General features: G+C 37.5%; 4 protein-coding genes across 4 annotated transcripts in view; 3 read left to right on the top strand and 1 right to left on the bottom strand.

Annotated features, from left to right (window-relative positions):
* Positions 1-464: 464 nt before the first annotated feature.
* LOC129745790 (uncharacterized) lies at positions 465-2052 on the bottom strand. Its single transcript, XM_055739134.1, has 3 exons — positions 1990-2052; positions 1138-1909; positions 465-1079 (listed from the first exon to the last, which is right to left on the bottom strand). The coding sequence occupies exons 2-3, from the start codon at positions 1822-1824 to the stop codon at positions 804-806; spliced, it is 963 nt and encodes a 320-aa protein (XP_055595109.1). The 5' UTR covers positions 1825-1909; positions 1990-2052; the 3' UTR covers positions 465-803.
* A 908-nt stretch (positions 2053-2960) lies between these two features.
* On the top strand, positions 2961-5127 carry LOC129745789 (origin recognition complex subunit 2). Its single transcript, XM_055739133.1, has 3 exons — positions 2961-3598; positions 3666-4517; positions 4575-5127. The coding sequence occupies exons 1-3, from the start codon at positions 3079-3081 to the stop codon at positions 5009-5011; spliced, it is 1809 nt and encodes a 602-aa protein (XP_055595108.1). The 5' UTR covers positions 2961-3078; the 3' UTR covers positions 5012-5127.
* A 1710-nt stretch (positions 5128-6837) lies between these two features.
* LOC129745787 (Wilms tumor protein homolog) lies at positions 6838-10336 on the top strand. Its single transcript, XM_055739132.1, has 3 exons — positions 6838-7228; positions 7346-7463; positions 7747-10336. The coding sequence occupies exons 1-3, from the start codon at positions 7191-7193 to the stop codon at positions 9553-9555; spliced, it is 1965 nt and encodes a 654-aa protein (XP_055595107.1). The 5' UTR covers positions 6838-7190; the 3' UTR covers positions 9556-10336.
* An 11668-nt stretch (positions 10337-22004) lies between these two features.
* LOC129746387 (centrosomal protein of 83 kDa) overlaps positions 22005-25000 on the top strand; it is a 59453-nt gene continuing 56457 nt past the window's right edge. The window contains exon 1 of the mRNA XM_055740023.1: positions 22005-22493. Within this exon, the coding sequence (XP_055595998.1) occupies positions 22451-22493 (43 nt within the window). The 5' untranslated portion in view covers positions 22005-22450. The remainder of the gene's footprint in view (positions 22494-25000) is intronic.

Here is a 25000-nt window from a genome sequence, read left to right as displayed (position 1 = left end):
AACACAAGAGATTCCAACTATACATCCAGAGGTGCCTTATTTCTTTCCACAAGTCAAGTTCCTAAGCCACGTCATCGACCAGGATGATCTTCACAGCATGATACTGGGTTTTTAGGTCCAGTTGACTGATCACCTTGCACGAATCGTATTCCGCAGGCAACGAATACACAAAAACTTCGCCTTTTTACATTTCTTAGTGGAACAGCCAAAGAATTTTATATGAATTTACATGGTATACCCAAAGAAGAGGTTGCAAAATTTCAATGCCACTCGGCGCTAACTCTATGCCAAAAATGCGCTGAAAAGTGTACTGTACCAAAGATGATATGATTGGAAAAGCACTACTAGTAAAAAGACTCGAGCGGCCATGAAAAATGATGCATGAACACAATACATATTACACAAAAACTCAAACATCATATGCACTCAACTACGAAGGGTTAGCACTAGAAAAACACAACATGTCGAAATAATAGTTATCCTGTAATTCAAAATGACTTTATTACGATCCTTCCTTTTAACCGGTACAAATGTCCATCATCGAAGGTGAAGATATGAATATCTTAACGCTAGCTTGCTTATTAATAATGTAGTTCACCGGTCCTTGACTGGTCCAGCCGTGGTAGATAATAATGCATGTGAAAAATCTTAACTTACTAATTACTATCCTCAACGTTGTTGTGTACTTTCATTTTGGTAAAATCAAAATTTTACTCCGTTGTTTTCTAGCTCCCGGAAACGGTTCTGTCTACTAAACTATGGTTCCAAAATTCAAAAAAAAAGATATAACCGATTTCGACCGACTATTGCTTCTTGAAGCTCTTCAGGATCGGATAGATGTTGTCGAAAGCATCGTAGATCTCCTGCCGCACCTTGGCTCCGGTCAGTACCACCTTCCCAGAGACGAAAATCAACAGCACAATACGCGGCTTCACCATACGGTAGATCAAACCCGGGAACAGTTCTGGCTCGTAGGAACTGAACTTACCGTGGGTCAACACCAGGCCCTCCAGACGAATCGGAAACCGAACATCACAACTGCCGACCATGTTTTGTACCTTGAAGTCCAGGAATTTTGCCTTGGGGTGAGAAAAATTTATGTTTAACGAACTAGAACCTTTAAAAGGATTTTCTTACCGTAAAACCAAGCTTCTGAATGATTCGAGCATACTTCCGGGCAGCCAACCGGGAATCTTCCTCGCTCTTGGCCCCGGTGCAAACCATCTTGCCCGAGGAGAAAATCAGTGCCGTCGTTCGCGGTTCTCGAATTCTCATAATTACGGCCGCAAAACGTTTTGGATTGTACTCGGCGTTACGGGCGTGAAGGGCAATTTTCTTCAGATCCAAGCGGCAGCTCAAATTCACCGTCGATACAATGTTCTGCAGCTGCGGAAGGATAGCCGGTTCGCTGGGAGTCATCGGGGTCATCGGTGTGGCCGGACCCATCGTTTGGTGAATGTTGACGCTACCGATGTTATCCGGATCCCGGATACTTCCGCCGCTCTGGTTCTGACTCGGTGTGGACGATGGTTTGGTTTCCGTCATCGGCACCATTGGGGACATAAGGCTTTGCGGGGTCTGCGGCTGGATCATACTCTGGGGTGCCGCGAAACTGGGCGCATACGTGTGCATACTTTTGCCCGGGGTACCCATCCCAATCGAGGGCATCCCATACGAACTGAGGCCACCCATTGGGGTCATGTTTGGCATCGAAGCCTGCTGCTGGTAGGCATGTGGCAGAATCTGTTGGTCCTCTTCGGGTTGATGCAGGGGCGTCCCGATACTCGGGATAGAAAATCCCGGACTCATTGCCAACTGATCCATATTGATTCCGGGGTTTTTTCTCGTTGTACCCAATCGACTAATTCAAACTTGAAATTTTGTTTTCACTTGAAGATTTATCGTCAAACTAGAAGTTTAGAAAATAAAATTTAGCTATAACACATTTTAATACGGAAATTAAACGGATAAAAAGTATAAAAAACTTACCAGAAAAGTTCCGAGGCTTCGTTTTGTTTCTAATGTTTTGACATTTGGAAAGATCGCTTTTGAATGTGTGCGTGTGTTTTTCTGCCGCGGTTTGGAAAAAGGGCATTGTCGTACAGAAAAAATAAATTTTGGTAGGGACTACAGGCAAATCTCTCACAACTAGATGTCACTTTAGAGCAAGTTCACTAATGTTGGGAAAAAGCAAATATAGTAAAAGAAATATACCTCACTCTTCAAACAACAAGGCGACACATCAAGCACGCCATCATATGGAGAAAGTCCTAACTACCATGTATAAACATCGACAATCTGAACAACTTCTGGCCGATTTTTGACTTGTAGATGGCGCTGTTGACGCTAGAGGTGATGATAGCGGTACGATCAGTGGCTTTAGTAGGAACTTTCGTCAGTAGGTGGTGCTGACAAGCGTGTCCTTTTTGAGATGTATGGAGAAGGCTGATAGTGAGGTATATTTGTTTGATTATATTTGGAAAAAGTATAGTAAAAATTTCGACACTTTTAGCACATTTGGAAATTTTAACATGAAAAAATGTTTTCAAGATCTTTGGGCGTTGTATTTTTTTAAAGCACTATTTCAATTTCAGCCGTATGTGATAGAAATCGAGCTATTTTTGCATCGCAGCTTGTGAAAATCGAACACGTGTTGTAAAAAAAATGAAGGCCGAACTGAATTGAGAATCTTTCTTGGAAATGTTTTTGCATGGTTTAGTTTTCAAAATGCGACACAAGTGTCCAAATTTCTACCACTTTTTCCCAACACCACTGAACTTGCTTTTATGCAAAATTAATATTTTTGAAAAAGTTCCAAAATTGTTTCCCGTGGTTTATTTTAATGCTTTACTTTAGGTTTTAATTATTAAATATTATTTGAATTTAAATATTATTTAAATTTTAACTAGGCGAAAAAATATATTTTGTGTTACGTCATTTATGTGCGACCCCTTTGTGGAAACGCGCGCGCGATTTTGTTTTGAAGGTGATTGTTTACACTTTCCCATCGTCGGTTTCAGTTCGTTTTCCGGCAGTTTTTTGGCAAGTTCCGCGTTTTCCGCTTAAATTTCTACCGAAATGAGCCACAGAAAGTCAAATCGTGTTAAAAAAGTGGACCAAGAGGATCCATCGGATTCGGAAGAAAACGTAGTGCCATCGTCTGAGAACGTCACCAATCGAAGAAGATCGACCCGGCATCGATCACCGAACAAGCGATATGGCAAAGAGTATGTCCAGATGCTCAAATCGCCCCAGTCTCGTAGAAAAGACGAACCCGTTGTCGTATCGGATGAATCTGAAGATGATGCGAGTCCGGTGGATGAACTGGCCAGTCGAATGAAAACCACTGCTCTTTTTGAGGAACGAGTTGACGTTGAAGGACAACAGGTGTATGGATTCAAGACTCCTAAAAAGCGGTACTCGATGAACGTTCTTGTGGCCAGTGTACAGAAGACACCAACTACGGCGGGAGGAACACCTTCCAAATCTTCCCGGAAGTCGATGGCGGCTGCTGGCCCGATGACGCCTAAACACAGCGCTAAAAGAAACATGAACTTGGCCAAAACGCCACACCGGGACAGGAGTCGACTGAAGAAGGGTAGGTGTTAGAAGTTAAAGCCACTTGAAAGGGAATTTTGCATAACTTTTTGTTTATTTTTTTTCAGATATTATCAAAGCTATTAGAAGCGAATCTGATTCTGATTTCGCTGCAAGTGAGAGCGATTTTGTCCCTTCATCAGAAGACGAAGACGACGAAAGTGAAGGAAGTCAGGAGGAGCAGGATGAGGATGAGGATTCTGAGGAAGAAGTTACAGTTCCAGTTGTAAAACGCGCTCCTGTTAGTAGTCAACTTGCATCGATTGCTATTGCTCCTGGACTAAAATCTTCCAAAAAGGAACTCAAACAGCGAAAAGTTGTAGATTACATTCCTCAGAGCGATGAATATTTTGGAATCCACAGCAGCTCAAAAGTTGTAACATCCGATCATACTCTGGATAGACTGAATACACCGCGTCTTCCTCACGACGAACTATTCCGTTTATTGAAACAATTCCACGGTTCAAAAGAACACGAAAAGGCCATCCAATCGCTGCATATTGACTACGAACAATACTTTGCCAAATGGCTCTTCCTGATGGATGAAGGCTTTAATATCCTCCTATACGGTTTGGGATCGAAACGTAATTTGCTGCAAGCCTTCCACCGAAAAATAATTGCAAATCATCCGGCTCTCGTCATCAACGGATTTTTCCCTTCGCTCACCTTGAAGGACATTCTGGACTCGATTGCTGTCGATATATTGGACCTGAATATTCACAGCAGCAACCCGAATGAAGTGGTTGAGCTTATCGAGCAGGAACTGAGCTACCTTCCAGATACCCATTTGTTTCTGGTGATACACAACATAGACGGAGTCGCGATCCGGAACCACAAAGTTCAAACCGTTTTGGCACGATTAGCCAAATTGAGCAACATCCACGTCCTCGGTTCGATCGATCACATCAACACGCCTTTGAGTATGTCTACCAAAAATTCAATACTTTTTAAGATTAATAACATTCCTCCTTTTGCAGTGTGGGATTCATCCAAGCTGAGCCTATACAACTTTTCCTGGTGGGATGTTACCACCATGCTACCATACGCCGTAGAAACATCGTTTGAGAACTCTCTCCTGGTCCAGAACTCCGGTGCCATTGCCCTATCATCGATGAAAAATGTGTTCCAATCTCTCACCACCAACTCCCGAGGTATCTTCCTAATGATCGCCAAACATCAGCTCGCCAACCAGGGCAATCAACAGTACCAGGGAATGCTGTTCAAGGACCTCTATTGGAAGTGTCGGGAGGCGTTTTTGGTCAGTACGGATTTGGCGCTGAGAGCTCAGCTGACCGAATTCATCGACCATAAGCTGGTCAAGGTGAAGCGGACCGCCGACGGGTCCGAGAACCTCACCATTCCCATCGAATCCGCACTGCTCACACAGTTTTTGGAGGAAAACGATGGTGATTGAGGCATGCCTCGGAAAAGTAGGTAAGTACCCATTCGTCCCTTTTTTTGTGCTTTTAGAATCTTAAAATAATTAATTTCAAATAAAATAATTTATTAGTTATCTGTTCCGTCATCGAACGTTCTCTGTTTCAACTATAACTGAAAGAAATCCAGAAACGATCATCATTTGATCAAGTATTCAAGTTAAATGTGTCAATTTTATAAAAAAAACGGCTGTTTTAATTTTTATACTCGGATTTACTGTTCACTCTTTCAAATTATAAAAATGTAAAAAAATAAGTTGAAAAAATTGGGAATGCACATCAAAATGTCTAGTAAAACAATTTATATTTTTTAATTTCAAATTTTAAAATACAATTCAGACTCGATTATCCGTGTAAGTACCTATCTAATTTTTCACCGAATCAATGGACTATCGAGTCAATTTTTTTTACATTTTTATTCTTTTAAACTGGTTTATGTTAAACATGGTGCTGGAAACTTTTTTTTCAAGAAAATGTATACAAAACATTCTGCCCTTTTTTATTTCTATGATTTTATTCTGATTTTTTTTTCTGTTTTCGTCGTTTCCTTGCTAGCATTTTTTCTGTATTTTTTTGTGTTTTCTGTATTTTAAGTCATTTTTTTTCTTTCTTTTTCCGTATTTTTTTTTATATTTTGTTTCTTTCTGTCTTTTTCTGTTATTTTTTGTTTTTTTTTTGTCCTTTAATTTCAATTCTTTTGTTTTCTGCTGCCTTCTTCTGTCGTTTGTAATGTTAGTTATTTATTCTTTTCCGCCTTTTTCCTGCCTTTTTGTCGTCCTTGTTTATGTTTTTTTTTCTATTTTTCTGTCTTTTCTTCTATGTGTTACTGTTTTTGTTTCTTTTTTTCTGTTTTTTTCTATTTTCCATTTTTTCATTCATTTTTAGTCTATTTGTCACCTTTTTCTGTGTTTTCTTTTTTTTATATATGTATTTTTTTTCTATTATTCAGATTATATTTCTTTTTTCTCTTTTTGGCCCTTTTCGTCTCTTTTGCCTTCCTGATTTTTTTTATCTTCTATAGTGTCTTGTTTTGTCTTTTGTTTGTTTTCTTTGTTGTTGTATTGCCCTTTTTTTCTTTGGTCTTTTTTGTTCTTCTTTTGTCTTCTTTTGTTTTCTTTTTGTGTTTTGTTGTCTTTATCGTCTTATTTATCTTATTTTGTATCTCTTTGTCATTTTTAGTTTTTGCCACTTTTGTCTTCTTTTTTCATTTTTCCTTTTCTCTTTGGCATTTTTTTTTATTTTTGTCTATTGTTTTTTCTCTTTTTTGTATCTTTTTCGTCTCTTTTTTGTCGCTTTTTCAAAATTTTCCAATTAAATATTTAAAAACTCCCAAGATCCAAGCCAACTTTACGAAAACAAAAACTTTTAAATTTCAAAAGTTGCAAATATCTAAATTAAAAATATCAAGAATTCAAACATAAATATTTTCGAAAATTTGCAAAAATTCAAAACTTCAAAAACAAAAATTAAAAAAAATGAGGAATTAAAATCAAACAAGGAAAACATAATACCTACTTATTTGAAACATCCTAAATCATAATAATTAATAATTTTTCGAAAATTTTTCGAAAATTTAGGATAAATATGTAAGTTTAATGAATCTGAACTTTGCTACTTGAAAAACGAGTATTTCCATAAATTTAAAGTTCAAGAACTAGCAAACCCTTTACTCCCGCACCAATCCATTGACCATGTGCCCTGTCGCTTTTTCGAGCTCTCGCGGTTGCCACCCTCCACAGACTCACCCACTGAATGGCAGCTTACCAATATAGAGACAAAAACGGGAACGCAGTCGAAAGCCGAACGCGAGCGAGGAATAAATATAAAAATCATCATCATTCTTATCGGAATGTGTGATGTGTGTTATGTTGCTGTCTGCTGCACCTAAATAGTAGAAGGTACCTATAAAAGTGAAGAAGTCCGGTTGTTGGTTGGCGAAAAAATACCTAAATACACTGGTTGGCTGGCACTCTCGGCAGTAGGAAAAGGTTCCACCGATCGTGTCTAGAATAGTGCGGAAAAGCGAGCCCAAAAACGGATCTTCAACGCGAGGGTGGTGGTGGAAAAATCAAAACAAAGCGTGAAACTTTTTCTTTCAATCCATTAGCAGCAGGTTTCCTTTTCCCGATCTATGGTGGAATTTGCTGAGCGAGCAAAATGGAAAATATACTACTGAAGGAAGCAATCATAATGGCGTAAGTAGAAGCAGTGTAAATATTTACAATTTTTTTCGTTGGACTATCATCTGACGGTGAACCGGTGTTGAGCCTGGGATAAGTTTGCTAAATACACAGTTTGTTTTGTCCTTCCAGCAACAGTAATCACATGTGTCGACTGTGCCTGTCGGCAAACGGTATCACGGAACCGATATGCTACGATCAGAGGGATCAGTTTCTGCTGCAGAAGATCTACGAATGCACAACGCTGCAGGTGAGGTTCATTATGATCTTATGTATTTTTGAGGTTCCATTTTTCAAGGTCATGAATCTCCAGGATCACATCGCTCATGTGATATAAGTAGATTGTGTGATTAACTTCTATAGAGTTCTGTTATGAAAGCCTGATTTAGTTTGTAAAGTCTTAAGACAATAAGTTCACTGATAAGGCATTAAGTATTCTAAATCCTTTTCATGGAGTTTATGTAATCCTAGAATACAATCGTCAGTCTAAATTAGAATATATCGTTAAAAATAGATTTTTACATTTATTTCAGATATCTCCTCTAAACGGTATTCCATCTTCCTTGTGTACTATCTGCAAAGCGCGTCTGGATGAGTTCTACCAATTCCGATGGCAATGTATTAAAAATGATGAAATTATTCGTAGAATTGCCGACAACTTTCCAAAACCTGTCGCGAATGAGAGCGCCAAACCGATAGAAGAAGTTCCGGACCATTCGCCAACGGCATCCTCTAGTCATCCGATTCAACATCCGCAACGTCACTTGCAGCAACATGCACATCTCCAACTGTCGGCTCATCCCAAGGAAGAAGTTGTAGATCAAGTAGCCGCTCCGCAATCTTCCGTCTTGGAAGAGGTTCACCAGCTTAGAACGATAGTAGAAGCTCCAAACCCGGAATACAATTCCGTTCCTCATGCAGAGCTAGAAAGGCGATCGCCACCTCCGACGATGTACCATCATCCATCTGCTCACATGATAGCCCACAATCGACACGATCCTAATCAATATCCTATAGTGAGTGGACATCTTCCAAATCATCAGTACGGACTGCTCCCCCCGCATGATGGACAACAAAGTGTTGGATTTACACCGCAGCAGCCACACCCAGCACATCAGTTTGAGTTTTCGGATTTTCGGAGGAAGCGTGGTCGACCACCCAAGCAGAAATACGACCAATATCACCACCTTCCCGTGAAATACGGCGAGAGTTCTATTGAGTCCCAGCAAGCTCGAGAATTGGCAGCTGAACGCCCGATTGGTGAACCTCAATCCACTCTAAGTTATGGAGCAGGTCCATCCAAGGAAGAAAATGATTCCGATGGCAAAACTGGACCATACGAAGCCGAAGATTGGTCCAACGAACCTAAAATAAAGCTGGAGCAGATGGACCATCAACAGGTTCACTACGAAGATCAATTACTATCAAATCAACGGGATGCTGTTGATCAGAAACAGGAATACTTCTCCAAACCTTCAACTTTCACTACCAACACAGTGCAAACGATTCTAACACCAGACGGTTACGTTAAACGTAGTCGAGGGAGACCTCCTCGAGAAGGTGGCTGTCCCAATCAAGACCGTCTTGAGTATCGCTTCCAGTGCCAGTACTGCGATGCTCGCTTCAAGGCAGCCATTAATCTGAAGCTGCACACAAATACTCACACTGGAGAACGACCCTACAAGTGTCAGCTTTGCGACAAATCCTTTGCTCATCCCAGTAACTTGAGTGTTCACACAAAGCTCCACACCACTCAGGACCGCATAAAACGTGAAGGTATCGGAGCAGACAAGAAATTCCAGTGCCCTTATTGTCACACTTTCTTCGCGCTAGCTTTCCAACTGAAAATCCATATCAACACCCACACCGGTCAAAAGCCGTACGTTTGTAAAACCTGTGGCAAAGGCTTTGCCCAACCGAGCAACTTACACGTGCACGCGAAAAAACACTGCCACAAAAAGACAGACTTCGTACACAGCGTGCCACAAAATACGTCCAACGTCCAACTGCTGCCACCTCCGATGCAGCTACCCTACGCAGCAGAACTTCCTCAGCATTCTCAATACTCACCGCCACCAGCAGTAGGTAACAATGATCAACATCCTCCGCAGCATACCCCTCTAATACATCCTAGTCAAATGTCGGCGGACGAGATTACAACGATGAATGACAACAACAACGTCCAACACTCGCCCCAATCGGACGAGCAGCAGCACCAGATTCAACTTCCAGAAATTCACCAACAGCAACCCGTTCAACCGGAAGGAACGGACCTTGAACAAGGTCAAGTTCATCAACATTCGTTGCAGCAGCAGCAGCTTCCACCAACAATTCCCCAGTGAACCAAAACGTACTAACCGTGTAACCAATACGTACGTTGGAGAAATATTTTGTAAAAAATCAGAAAACACGATAGCCAAGCTATTGTCAATATATATCAAGGAATCATACTAATCAAAACGGAACGTTGTAAGTGTAACACGAAAACAACTTCTGCGATAAGAAATTGTTATAACTGATCAACCTTAATACTAACGTAGAATAACAGATGATCGACTTTTATTTTTTTATTCTAAGCAAAACGTATCGCTTTACTTCTAACGAATATAAAAATCCTAATTATTTTGCATTTTTACAGCTACATATGTTAATATACGTTGAAATTATAGATTTTATAAATTAACCTTTAAACCCAATTTAATTTTTACTAAGGTCCGCAGTCTGGTGAACTTAATAAGAGTTCAAGGACTATAAAAGTTTTTTTTATAATCCTACCCAATATCCAATACACATAATTAACAATATACTATAAGTTTCATTATAATACTACCAACACCAACACACGTTTTCTTCCTCGTACGCAATGTAGTTTTTAGATTCTGATTATGAGCAGACTATATTTTTAGGAGATTCGTTTATTTTAAATAATTCTGGTGTAACATCTCGATTTTTTTGTAACAATCAAAAAAGTTTCGGAAATTTTTTCAAAGCCTTGGACGACACCAAAATTTAAGATAAACGTATAAACCAGTAAAAGGAAATTTAAATATTTTCATGATGTTACACTGATAGAATATTTCGTATGTTGTTTGAATAAATAAAATTATTTTATCAAATTTTTAATGGCCTATTTGTTTGTTTTATAAACTTGGAAGAATATTGTCATCAACTTCAAAGAGTTTCACGGAGTGATAAAACCAGAAAACTTCTGAAGACTTATAAAAAGCAAGCGAAAACAGTAGGATTCAGACAATCGTGGTCTTACCTATGCTTTAATACATTAGACTGAGTCGATTCGAAGTCCCTTTTGAATTTCTCAAACCCTGGGTGTAGTATCCAAGAAAAGGATCTGCTTCTGTTGTTCCTTATAACATCGAGTGTTGCTTTGATGAACAAAATAGAGGGGCTTATTCTGCGACGCGAGTGACGTGACTCACGAAATTTCACTTCTTCGTCCTGACTCCAGATAACGCTTCAGCAAAGAAATTTCTGTATCGATGAGTTCTGAAGACCAATATCAGCTCATCCGAACGAAAATTTCGAGACCAGAGAGACTTTTTAAGCCAGCAAAACGATATGAAATTTCGTGAGTCACGTCACTCGCGTCGCAGAATAAGCCCCAGAAACTCGACAACCTTTGAATAAGTGACTATACTGGGCTCTAAAAAACTTCGTTTTGGTCCAAAACTCATCCATGATTTTTTGCAGAATTTTTAAGTAACGTTTAAATGATTTGATTAGAAATTCATTTATTTGAAAGGGTGCCGTGCGTTATTCCGATTAAGCACCCTAACGTTTAAATGAGTAAATTTGAACTTTATGGTTTGTATGGGAATATTGAATCCTATTACTCTCCGAAAAATCACCGAAACCTGCCAATGGTTTTTTCGGAAATTTATAAATTCTTTCAAGGAAATTTTACGCTGAACTACTTTGTCGAGGACCTAACCCCGTATCTGTTCAGTCAAAAAAGTTATTAGCTGTTGAATAGGGGTATGTCTTTTGGCATCGAAAAACTGTCAATTCAACTGACATCACTGCTAGTGCATATCGAGGTATTGCATGACTTTTTTGCAAGCAATACCTTGCTAGGCACCAGCAGTGATGTCAGTTGAATTAATTGTTTTTCGATGCCAAAAGACAAACCCTTTTCAATAGCTGATAACTTTTTTGCTTGATAAGATACGGAGTGACGGTCTACGACAACGTTGTTCAGCGTAAAATTTCCTTTAAAGAATATATAAATTAGCACAAAAACCATTAGCAGGCTCGGCTCCAAAGGAAAAGAAAAATGCTGCTGATGTTTCAAAACAAAATAATCGATTTTTTCATACAAACATAAAACATCAAATTTACTCATAACTGTAAACGTAACATAAAAATTCTGCCAAATCATGGATTTTTTTTTATTATTCGTTAATTTCAATCGGTTCAATCTGCCGTTGGACGCATAATTGTCACATGTGACATTTCGACGGTTTTTGACTTTTTGATGCCAATCGTTATAATTTGATGCGTATTATGGAAATTCTTTGTCAAAACACAATGTTTGTTCTAAAAATTTCAAGAAAAATTCAAAGTCAATTTGTCACACTGGAACACATGGACGCATAACTGTCACACTGATACGATTGGACGCATATTTGTCACACTCAAGAAATGAACGTGTTATAACTTCGGAACGTCTAAATAGAATTTCACCAAACTTGGCATACGTGTCATACGTGATAGTCGGGAGAGGATCACGGAGATATAAAGAGGGGTAGGATCACTTGTTTTCGGGACATCCCAGCATGTGCCAGAAAAACTCTGCAATCAGCTTCGGGTTCGTTGCTGGCGCTTGGAAAACGTATCCGCTTCACAGCATTGCTTTAAGTTTTTCATTTTGACGCACTTCGCAAAATACCGGAGATGTCTGTTTTTAATGTTTACGAACTATTCCGCCAGAGTTACTCCATCCGGAACTTGTCCCATTAACGTATTCACTTCAAACGGATTGATTGTCCTCTTCTGGTATCGCTTCTCTCGAGGTTGCGACATTTTCAGCACGGCAGCTGACAAATAGTTGAAGAAATTTTGCTTCCTGTAAAGAGAGTGAGCTGCCGCAAATTGCTCCCCCATGCCGTTTTATTGATCGAACCCGTTACAGACTTCATGTTTGTCACCAGATAATGTACGCTTTCAAATAATCCGATTCAGACCTGATTTTTTCCAATTTAAGCTTCCATTTACGAATAAAACACAAGAGCCTCACACGAAATGCCAAATCAAACAACTACCTACTGGGAAAATGTTCGTGGTGTGACAAATATGCGTCCATTTTTCGAGTACCTATTCATAGAATTTCACGGCATAAATGTCATACAAGGATTTCCATTGAAAAAACAGTTCATTTTCAAAAAATTTTATCGATGCTCATATGATAGGAGTATACTTTAAAGATTTACGGCATTGAAGTCAACAAAAATTGCGAAACTGTGCGATAACAGCAAAGTGTTTTTGTGAAACTTTGATTGCGTTTTTCACGCTTTGCCTTTTTGTAACTTGTGACAATTATGCTTCCAACGGCAGTCAAACCTTTTAGTATTACGGAGCCAAAGTTTCTTTTTTACATCAATTGCTTAAATCTACGTCACATATTTATTTTTCACACTATTTTTCTTTTAATGGTCAAGTATTGGTTTTATGTAGTCTGGTTTTAGTATTTACAGTTCATTATTTTAAAACTAATATATCCAAAAAGAAGGAGAAAAAAGAGGAAAAAGATACTTAAACGTGGAGATCGATAGATTTAAGATAGAGATCAATTTCGAACATGTAGTCAAGGTTTACCGCAGCCAGCACATCGGTCTTACAACAAAAATCCAAATTTTGAAGCAACTCTATCGAACATGAATCAACATCATTTCTCCAAAACGTTATGAAAGATTTTTTTCAATATTCGTTTTTTGCTCTTCGCCATGGGGTAATATCGACCTACATAAAAATATTTTGGGGTAATGCTACCCGACCGCTGGACTTAGGATGCAATTTGTGAAAAGAATTTAACACCTGGGTTATCAAAGAAATATAAGAATCGTCCCTTCGTTGTATAAAATTGTGAACCAAAAATTAAGCTATACCTACCGTAGCTTTGATGTCTAATACTTTTTGGAACAATAATTCCCAGAACAAACAAAAAATAAACGCTACAAAATTCGTTCAATTCGCCGGAGCAACACTTTAATGAGACCTCTGTTTTATCAACTGGTCTGTCAGGCGACAACATTCCGATCAGACAGATGTTATGAACAGATTTTTCAGGATAAGTTTCACGTGCACGTGTTTCTACTGCATTCAATAAAATTGACCATATATTGTTCCTTCTTGCCAAGGGTCAATGATTGTTGGGAACCGTCCCAGCATGAACTTTGAGTAAGCAAATCATTCTGCATGCTAAAAAAACAACGACAAACCTTCAAAAACTTTTCCAAAACGTTCATAACAATCTTCGAACGTGCTAAAATTACCTGAAATGATTTCTACTTATACATTATACTTATTTATATTTAAGATTTGAGTCCCTTGTTCGCTTAAAAATTTAGAGCAGGAAAAAGCGTTAGACTGAGAAATATAAGAATAGATTGTCATCTCAACTCCGGGACAAGATTAATCATACCCTTCGTATGCAAATGCAAAGACGAAATCCTCAAATCGGTTTTCTGAGGAACCTTTAAACCGGTCGTCCTTCCGTTCGATCCGGATTGTTTTTTTCTTATCCTCAAGACAAACGGTGAAAACTAAATCTGCCACCGAGTCGTTAATAGTTTTACGCCAGAATAAAATCCACAGAGAGATAAATATAAAGAAGGATAAGAAAAAAATCTGCCAAGTTGGTACAGGTATTATTTTGCCTCTGTCCCTTTTTCCAATTATCCAAGATGATTTTTCTTTGGCGAATCTCTGCTTGTTAGTGCTTATGTGCTTAAAGCGCGCCAAGTGAGCAGGACCCTTGCCAGACGCACGACAATTGGGAACGAGGTTCATGTTTTACACCGGGTTATGTGTGCGTTATGCTGTGTGCAAGGATTCTATGCTTTGGTATTGTTGCGTACCCCCTTTCATCTACTACCTACCTGTGATGTGTGTAGAGGATGCGGTTCATATTCCTATCGGTATTCACATAATTTCATTCACAGTGCTTCAAACACCACAGATATTGTAATCATTAAAATTCTTCAACAGGTCGTTGAAAAAATATTAAAAATAATTCTTACAACAAACTGTGTTTGAACACATTGTTCTTGAAAAAAGTTATGGAAAAAAAGATATTTACTCGCTCTAGTATCATGATTATATTTTTTACAAAACAGCCAGCAATAACATACTTTAATCAGCTAGGGACTTTGCCACGAGCAGAAATGTTATAGGATTCAACCGCTCGAAATTGTTTGAAATAGTTTTCACAAGTTTTTTCGTCAATCAGAAATCGTTTATCTCAGAACCTTGGTACTGGCTATACAGCTTACAAGCTCTGGACCAAGCAAAAATTTGTTCTTGAGGTAAGGTTTTAATGACTCATAGCTAGGCATCACTTTCAGCTCCTCGGATAAAAATTTGCGCGTCATTTCAGCGATCTACATTTAAGTTTGCGCTTATTAAAATTAAAAATTCTGGTATGAGCCTTGACTTCCCTGATGACCCTTCACCGTAGTTGCCGATCATGTGCTTCACTCCAACGCAAGATTTGAGCTTTATGGGCATTTTTAACAGTGTTGGCATACTTTTCCACAAAACTGTACAAAATATTTTTTTCTATTTCTCTCGCATCGTAAATATCTTAAAAATGCTTTAATTTTAAAACTTGAATAAAATAGGTCGAATAAAACTTTTGACAGGCAAAACAAATCTGTCAAAATTTTGTATGTTCGATAACTAAGAAATTAGCTAGCAGCAAAAGAAAGTGTCCCAGCTTGCGCCCTTCATTTTTCATTTCAACATAATATCTGATACATTATTGCATTGCAGATATCACTACGACCAGATCAACCATGTAGAAAACACCGCAAAAGATACTGGAACAAGGGGAGTAATAAAGCGTGGATTTTCCTACCAAACGCTTCTTATGCATATGAATAACGTGCATAATATTCAATTACTTTATATAAAAATCATACAATGTAAAAGTCCAAAAAATGTTGGATCTCATCAAATTAGTTATCATCGATAGGACATATTCTTCACAGATTCAGAACCGTCGCTACGGAATCCGGAATCGGAACCTAATGCAACCAAAGTTTTTGAAGTTGATTTGTTTCTTCCCATATCCTGTTGTTTTTTTGCTACACATCACTTTACAATGTCGCACACCTTAGCAGTTATTTTAAACTTGATTTAATCTTAGTTCCTCTTTTTATACTTTTTGCTTCTTAGCTAGAACGATTTTTTCACGGAGCAAAAAATATCGACGTCCGCACGAGTCAACGCCTACTCGAGCTCCTCTTCAAGTGCTTTTACATTATCAGTTATTCATTTAAAATCATAACTGCTAAAATAGTCCTAAAAGTTCAGTTTTTAAGAAGCTTTTAGAAATAAATGAGGGTTCTTGAAGACTTCATTTGAAAGAAAAACATCGATGAAAATGTGTAAAAAAATTAAAAATAAAGTTAACACATTACGGATCAAATACGAGACGAATGTGCTACATTCAAAAGCATCACTCAATTTTTACAAATTTAATCATGAAGCTATATTCTACAAAATTGAACACAACACTTTTGGTAACTCAAAAATACTAAATGTATAGAATTTAGACCAGATATTTTTGAGATATAGAATGTCGAATATCGATGTTTTCCGGATAAGATTACTTCGAGGTCCTTAATGTGTTAAGAAATTAAGTTTGCGGTTCAAATCAGATTTGTTTTCAACTTCTGTAAACTAGATTAAAATATGAGTTCCAAGTTTAAAACATTGTTTTAAGTATTTACTATATAAATAACCTTAAACAACAAACCAATAAATATATTTCCAGCTGAATTTTCATCTGAAGATCAAGCACAAGTTCTTACAAAATTATCATTCACAATTTATTTTTTCATTGAAATCCTGTAAAAATAATTCAAATTAAAATAGAGATTGTTTAAAGAACTCAAAATCCAAAATCAATTCTCATTTTAAGTTGTTGTTGTTTATTTAAAGAGGGTTTTAAGCCTTCAACTTTTACCCTATCTTATTTTACAATAATAATGTGTTGTGTTTCAAACTGACTCTGATTGAATATAAAATGAACAATTAATAAACAATAAAAAATTTAAACAACGATCTCTTGCAATTTGATACCTTCATAAAATTCACATATTAATATTTTGATCTTGATAATAAATTTAAACTTCGGGCTACATATGAATCTTAATTTTAACTCCGAAGCTGAATTCAGCATAAACCAGAAATCTCTTATTTGCATTTGGAATTTTTCGTTTTGCAAAACCAAGAATCGTATAAGGATTTTGTCTAAATGATGATCCGAATTGGAAATCATCAAAAATTATAAACTGGGTACAGCATCCAAAATCCGCACACAGGCCAGGAATTTTGATCCTGGCCGGATTGACATCCGGAATGATTCCAGCCTAAACTGACAAGATATTTTTCGCACTTATCCGAACCGGGAAAATCTAGGGGCTGACAGATTGTCATCAAATTTTGCAGACGTAAGCAATACATTACTAGCTAACTTTATTGAAAGTTTAATTAAATTACAGCCACGCAATCGAACATTATTCACAATAGAATTTGAAGCATGAATTTCTAGAACAGTTCTCAAATATCTATCAACAAGTGAGATTTTTTTGTAAAACTTTAGTAGAATTGTTAATCTTACATTTATATACTCAAAATCTAGTGTAAAGTAGAATAAAGGTGTTTAAAAAATCTGAGAAATTGCAAATTGTTGGGAAGAAAGATAGTTTGCTGTTAAATTCCTTAAAAAAAAAGAAATTGCAAAGTTATAAAACTTCAGGAAAACAGCTACCTACCTTTGAAAATGTTTGAAAAATTCTGTGATTCGTATTTTGAAAATCTAAAAATGCAAAAATGTGCCAAATTATGTCTACTTTCCAATCCTTTTTTCAAAATTTATCTGGTATGACTTAAACCATTTTGACGGTTCATTGATTGAAAAGTACGGTTTTTACACCACTTTTTAAAGTTTTTGTGGTCATTATTTTAAAAAAAATTCAAAAAAATACAGTACCGTTCATAATTGTATAGAAATTGGAAGCACGTACACTGTCACTTCGACTTTGAACTTCCATAACTTTCCACTCTGAAGATATTTTTTGATCAAATTTTCTGCGTTAGATAGATCAACTATCACACTATTATTTCACAAAATTTGAGCTTTCTGGCGTTTGTTTGGCTTGAGATACAGTTATTCTACGAAAATCGGACTTTTTGGACTTTTACCATTCAAACTGCAATATCTTTGAGACTACGCTGATTTTTTTTTTTTGAAATTTTGTAGAGTGATTGCTGAAATATAATGCTAGCACGTCTGAAGTTTTTGAAAAATTCTATCGATCGGATCAAAAGTTACGCGAGGTACAATATTTCAGGCATGGACCTAGAAATGCGGTTTCTATAGAATTTTGGACGATTCATGAGAGCAATGTCGTTTCCATCCACAAATTAGTCAAAAAGTGTCTGGCAAAAGCAATGAAAAAAAACAAAATATGGAATAAATTATCCATTTGTGTTTTAAAATCAGAATCTCGCGATATTGTATTGATTTTTTGGTTGAAATAGATTTACTGGTTGTTAAACATAAAATAGGATTTATCTATGGTTACATTCGTCCAAAATTCTATAGAAATCGCATTTCTAGGTTCTGCCTGAAATATTGTACCTCGCGTAACTTCTGATCCCTATTTGATCGATAGAACTTTTCAAAAACTTCAGACGTCACGGACAAAAAGTCCGATTTTCGTAGAATTACTGTATCTCAGGCCACACAAACGCCAGAAAGCTCAAATATTGTGAAATGATAGTGTGATAGTTGATCTATCTATCGCAGAAAATTTGATCAAAAAATATCATACGAGTAAAAAGTTATGGAAGTTCAGAATCGAAGTGACAGTGTGCGTGCTTTCAATTTCTATACAATTATGAACGGTACTGTATATCCTCGGTTGCGCACAAGTTTATTTTAGCTTCACAATTCAGTTACCTTGGACAAGAAGGGGGGTTTCAGCATTTCGCAGCCGATATACAGTCTTTTTCCGAAGCATGTTTTCCGGATTTTTTTTCTTAGTATTTGAATAACGGAAAACTGAAGTGTTTTAACTGAATATTGTCTGTGAAACATATTTGAGTTACATCACGAGGTTTCTAAAACTATAAATTTTGTACAAATCGGTTGAGAAACAAGAGAGTACAGCGATTTTAATCGAGGAGTGTCAAATTGACAGTCAAAGTCTGATTATGGAATTTTTTTTGTTTGGGTTTTCAGGGTGAATCTATAAAAAAAGTAAGATTTCAAGAATTCATTGACGGTCCCAGAAGATTTTTTTTTTCATTTGGATGCGCCTGAATAAAAATACAATCCGCCAAACTTCCAATAGTGTCATATTGACACTCAACAGCGGATTAGGGTTAAATTATAAGGAAGTTAATTTAATTTTGGATAATGGTTTCAACTCACATAATGCAAGTCTTATTTACACCTTCAAATTTTTTGTTAAAGGTTTTTAAAATGCAGGTGAATTGTGCATACAGCAGAATGATTATCAGGATGTTTATTTATTTATTTATTCATTTATATATTTATATTCTTAAAACTTTTCTTCGGAAAATATCCCTCGAAACGTCAAAGTCGATGAGCTCGGAAAAGCGGTTGAACGTTTTCATAACACTGATGAAAGCACTATTGGCTCCATAGTTGTTCAATCGAATGGGAACATACAGTTGAAGGTCCTGGTTTCTCAATCCATGGGGTCTTACACTAAGAGGAATAGCTTCCAGTAGCGTTGGACAATCGATTCGCGATGTCAGTAGATCGGCGACGAAAGAAGCTCGTGTTACATTTCTTCGGGCTTGAAGAGTACCCATGTCTATGAGACGACATCGATGTTCGTAGCTTGGCATGTGTAACGGGTCTTGCCAGTTAAGGTGTCTCAGGGCATAACGCAAAAAGTGCCTCTGGATAGCCTCGAGCCGCTCGTTAGCGTTCTGGTAGTAGGGACACCAGACAGTTGATGCGTATTCGAGGAAGGATCGAACTATGCTGCAATACAGGCTCTTCAGACAGTACACGTCCTTGAATTCCTTGTCCACTCGAAATAAAAAATCGAGGCTTCTAGAAGCTTTATCGACGACGTAGTTCGTATGTGTTTCGAAGTCTAGCTTACGGTCGAGTATTACGCCCAAATCATTTATGTGGTTCGCACAATGGACTCATCTCCTAATAAGTACTACGCGCAAAAAGGCTACCGCCTTCGAGAAAAACTGATGACAGCACATTTACTGCGATTCAGATGCTGGCAGTTGATGTCGCACCACTGTGCGAAAATATTAAATCAACGTCGTCCTGACCGTTTATGGTGTAAAACAGTTTAAGGTCATCAGCATAACAAAGTTTCGGGCCGTCGAGGAGTGAGAGCCTATCGTTAAAATAGATTAAGAAGATTATCGGTCCTCGGTGACTACCTTGGGGCACACCGGAGGAGGCAGAGAACAGGCTGGAGAGAGTGTCTCCAATGCGAGCTGTCAATTTACGTCAAGTTAAGTAACTACGGAACCAGTCAAGTAAAGCAATCCTAAGCGTACATGCTTACCAATGGCGATATCTTGGTTCACCTTATCAAACGCTGCTGACAAATCGGTATAAATGGCTTTAGCAAAGGAGGTGAAGGTCAACAGGTTAGTTGTCGTGAAGCGTTTGGACATAAAACCGGGCTGATCGATTGAAAAAAAAATCTTACAGTGCGAGAAAATCGGATCCATGACGACTAATTCGAATAGCTTGGAGATTGCACATAAAGCAGAAATTCCTCTATTTATAGTTGTTGATATCTCTCCTATCCCCCTTTTTATGAACCGGAAACATGTAAGCTTCCTTCCACAGTGAAGGGTGGAGATAAGTCTCACAGGAGTCAGTAAAACAGGCACTAATCGTTTTAAAAAGGTAGATGGTATATCGTCCGGCCAGTAGAGAGGGAGTTTTTGAGCTTTGCCGCTACTTTAGATATGACCGCATCCTCTACTACAATCGTGCTCATGCAGAAGCCGAGTGGCGAAACATTCCTAACACCACTCTCCACATGTTCTGGGGATGTTGAAGCAGTAGCAAAGGTACTCGACTACTCGAGAATATTTGAGCAAAGAGAGCACTGATTCCACAATCAGAGTTCGCAGTGTTGTCATCCTGCAACATTTGAGTTGGAATACGCCGTCTTCAGTCGACGCAGTTCTTTCGTAAACCAGTGAAGTGAAGTCGAGATAGAAAGGTGCTGATTTTTCGACAGAAGCATGCAATCCAGTAACCTCGAGCGAGACCAGTAAAGCTGGATGATGCTGTACTGCCTTAACGAACGGAGCAGGAGCCGAATCAATGATCGGAACACGAAACCCTTCGCTAGCAAAGCAGAGATCCAACATACGGCCGTTTTCGTTAGTAACTCTGTTAATTTGTCGCAAGGTTGCCGTACTCAGGGAGTCTAGTATGATGTTTGAAGGCGCCGAGAATGTAGAGCGCACATGATCCGGGTACAAAAAGCTACCATGGTTGGAGCACCACTTCAAACCGGGCATATTGAAGTCACCAATGACGAGAATATCGTCTTCGGGGACTATAAATTTTAATGTTCTGTATTCAGAGTTAAGAAACTTTGAACACGTTAATTTCCACCGTAAAATTTTACCCTTAGGTTTTTTGATTTTCCATTTTCAGTTCGAGACTAGAAAGCGTTCCTCAAGTATTGGAAAATTAAACTAGATTGAAAATTTAATTTAATACTTGAATCTCCGCCTCAAAATCTACGCCAAAAAGAAGTTTGAGAGCTCACATTCCTGCAGTAACTTGTCATAAAACATAACTGAAAATGTGTTGTCATAAGTTACTTGTCATAAAACGATAACTGAAAATGTGGAAATCGATGTGGGAGTGTCAGCAAGAGGGAGCCTTTAAAAACTTTTACACTTTACTTGGACAACTGAAATTATTGGTCCACCAAACTGACAACAGCAAAAGTTACGCCAACGTCTTCGGACCTGACTAGCATTAACTTAGAAAATGTGCCCGATAAAACTAAACAAATCTCAAATACTCTCGTTATGAAAAATATAGGTAGGCACAAGTTCGATTTTTAATTGATTTTATCATCTCGAATAAGAAATACAAATTGATTAAACTTATTTAGCAAAAAATTTATGAAAAATCAGGCGCGAAAAGATGTTGCACAAAACGCAACGCCTCAAAATTGTCTTGCGTCTTCTTTGGGATTCGTCTTGCGTCTCCTTACGTGTCGTGGTCGCGTGGTTGTAAGCATTTTTTCCCGCACACAACTTTCCCCCTTTAAAATACCGAAACGATGAATTACGGCCGAACGTGGCTAGTAAAACTCTTCACAATCAGGACGACATCCTTCCTTGCGCTTGGTGTTAGTTGATACCTAGCCATAAGTTTAATTCATAATTCAACCGACTACCGTGTGTCCCATCCGATCGATCTATAGGGGGAAGGAAGGAAAGCAAAACGAAGGGAAAACTGGCAGAACCTTTCGGCTTTCAGCTGCCCGCATGGATGGGTTCCTCATTTCGATTCAGACCCCGGCCGAGTGCAGAACAACTGCGCAGGATCAGTCACATTCAGACACAACAACGAAACGGTTTTTCTCTAACCGAACAGCAGAACGAAAAATAGCCGTTATGGATTAGGCGCGAAGTGAACCCGCAGAACGAACCAAAAAGAAAAGAAACGTTAGGGACAGATTTATTCGAAAGCAAAACAGTGTTTTAACATTACGATTTTTGGTTTTTATTTAAAGAAAATTGTTTAGTTTTTGTTACCATTATATTAGTTCAGTTGTAAGCTATTTATTTATCACACCCAAAAAAAAACCCTCTATACAAGTTTTGTGAAATTTAGAGTTTGCCAAAGTTAAACGTGAAAGTGTGTTATTACCTTTTCGTTAACCGTTGAGAAATTGTTTAGTTGTGCAAAGTTTTCTAAACGCCGTTACAATAGGTACCGTTACCAAAATGTTCGCCAAAGCCAAGTTGAAGCGATTCAACGACATCCCAGGTAAGTGAAAGGGAAACCTTCCCAAACGTGATCTGTGACCAAATTGATGGATTATCTCCAAGAGAAAATTGGGATTTCGTAAATTTGCGGTTTCTTTTGTGATTGTTGAAATCCTTGAAATTTTGTTTTGTGTTATTAAAAAAATTGATTTGTTCCAAAAATCAGTTAAACCAATTCACATTTTAACTTCAAACGCGAAGTCAAGAAAGTTCGCCAATCGAAAATTTCCGTTCAACAAAAGAGTGCAACGAGTCGAAATAGAAGTGGTGCAAAGGTACACCCTTATGGGATTCGCGGGTTCTTTTTCCCGAAAAAAAGCCGAAGGGGAGAAATCTCGGTCCCGCTTCGTGTCGTACGGCATCGTATCTGATCGTGGGAAAGCCAAGTTACGACGACGTGTAGGTACCTGGTTCAGGATGCCGGTTTTATATTAGTGCGATGCAATGTAGACGTGAAGAAAAAATTACATTAAGGGAACGACATCCGTTTTTTCCTGCTTCATGCTCAAATCTTTAGAAAGAAAAACGGTAAGGGAATCTCCCGGATTTTCTTTGTTAGCGAGTTGTTTGGTTGGGAGTCCGTCGTCATTGAGGTCCTTTTCTTACATTGCAATGCATGCGTAAACAATTGACGCAGCTGGAAGTTCGAACTGGAAACATGCAATCACTTGAAAAGGTAATCACTAATGGAAAAATCTTTTCTAATGATTGGCGTTTCGGAGCCCTCGCCTTACAAAATTTTCAAACATTTGAAATGTAACACAGTTTAACACTTTTTAAAGTTCTTAAACAAAATTTAAAGAAAGATATGGAGTTCATGAACTTTTTAAGTGAGTTCAGCATTCAGTACGAAACTCAAGAAAAAATGTTACTAGGTTGTTACTCTTATACACTGCGCCGGTCAAAAGTTTGGGATCACCCAGTAAAAAACATGCAAATTTTGATCGTTCATATCTCAGCCGTCTTAGGACATATTGCAAATCTTCTGATATCATTTGAAAGATAATGAGCAATAGCTATTTCGGAGGTATTTTGCCCGGAAATAATTTTTTAGTTTTGTACCTAAAACTTAACCTAAAGTTAGAACATTTTCAAAAAGTCGCACTCAATATTCAAAGTCGATCATCTCGGGATAGGGTAGACCAAATCTCAAAATTTGAGTTGCATTAGAATCCCTTTACTTCTCAAAACACAATCAAAAAATGTTGTGTAAAAATTTACGAATGTTCTTTTAATTAATAAAATAGATACTTGAGTTATCGTCCGAAAGTTTGGGGTCACCCTTTAGTATGAAGGGTTCATTTGAAAGCTTAGGGTTTTTTGTTTTTTTTTTTATAAATTTATTCAAAAATTATATTTTAAAGTGAGAACCAATAAAAATTCTGAATCATAAGTGGGAACTTTAAAAAAAAAACAATTAATTTCAGGTGATTTTTTAAAGTTATCACTTAAAAATATAATTTTTGAATGAATTTATTTAAAAAAAAACAACAATTCCTAAGCTTCCAAATGAACCCTTCAGATCTGCAATACGATGTTAGATAAGAAAGATTGAAAAAGATAAAGTTGCATGTTTTTAAAAGAATGATCCCAAACGTTTGGCCGATACACCATACTAAGGGGTGATCCCAAACTTTTGGACGATAACTCAAGTGTCTATTTTATTAATTAAAAGTACATTCTTAAATAGTTGCATAAATTTGTGTTGATTGTGTTTTGAGAAATAAAGGAAAGGGATTCTAATTCAACTCAAATTTTGAGATTTGGTCCACCCTATCCCGAGATGGTCGGATTTGAATATTGAGTGCACCTTTTCAAAATGTTCTAACTTTAAGTTAAGTTTTAGGTACAAAACTAAAAAAAATATATCTAGACAAAATACCTCCGAAATAGCTATCGCTCATTATCTTTCAAATGAGATCAGAAGATTTGCAATATGTCCTAAGACGGCTGAGATATGAACGATCAAAATTTGCATGTTTTTTAGTGGGTGATCCCAAACTTTTGGCCGGCAGTGTATAGCTTATATGAAACTTCCAAAACACGCACTATACGAAGCTTTTGATTTTAAGTCATTTGACATCATAAAAAACCAATACTGATAACTTAAACCTTCTCTAATTTACTAAATTGGAAATGGACACCACGTGTAACAATTCATTCGATTTATTTACATACTCATGACAAATGATTTAAATGATTGAAATTTTATAGACGAATAACAAAGTATTCGTTCCATTAAATTTGTCCCGTGGTTCTTCATAAGATAGCCAGAGTATATACACTGCCGGCCAAAAGTTTGGGATCACCCGCTAAAAAACATTCAAATTTTGATCGTTCATATTTCAGCCGTCTTAGGACATATTGCAAATCTTCTGATCTCATTTGGAAGATAATGAGCAATAGCTATTTCGGAGGTATTTTGCCAATAAATAATGTTTTAGTTTTGCACCTAAAACTTTACCTAAAGTTAGAAAATTTTCAAAAAATTGCACTCAATATTCAAAG

The sequence above is a fragment of the Uranotaenia lowii genome, chromosome 2 (assembly GCF_029784155.1).
Source record: "Uranotaenia lowii strain MFRU-FL chromosome 2, ASM2978415v1, whole genome shotgun sequence".
Classification (NCBI taxonomy): domain Eukaryota; kingdom Metazoa; phylum Arthropoda; class Insecta; order Diptera; family Culicidae; genus Uranotaenia; species Uranotaenia lowii.
Note: the sequence above shows the minus strand (reverse complement) of the source record. Positions and strands in the feature narration are given on the sequence as shown.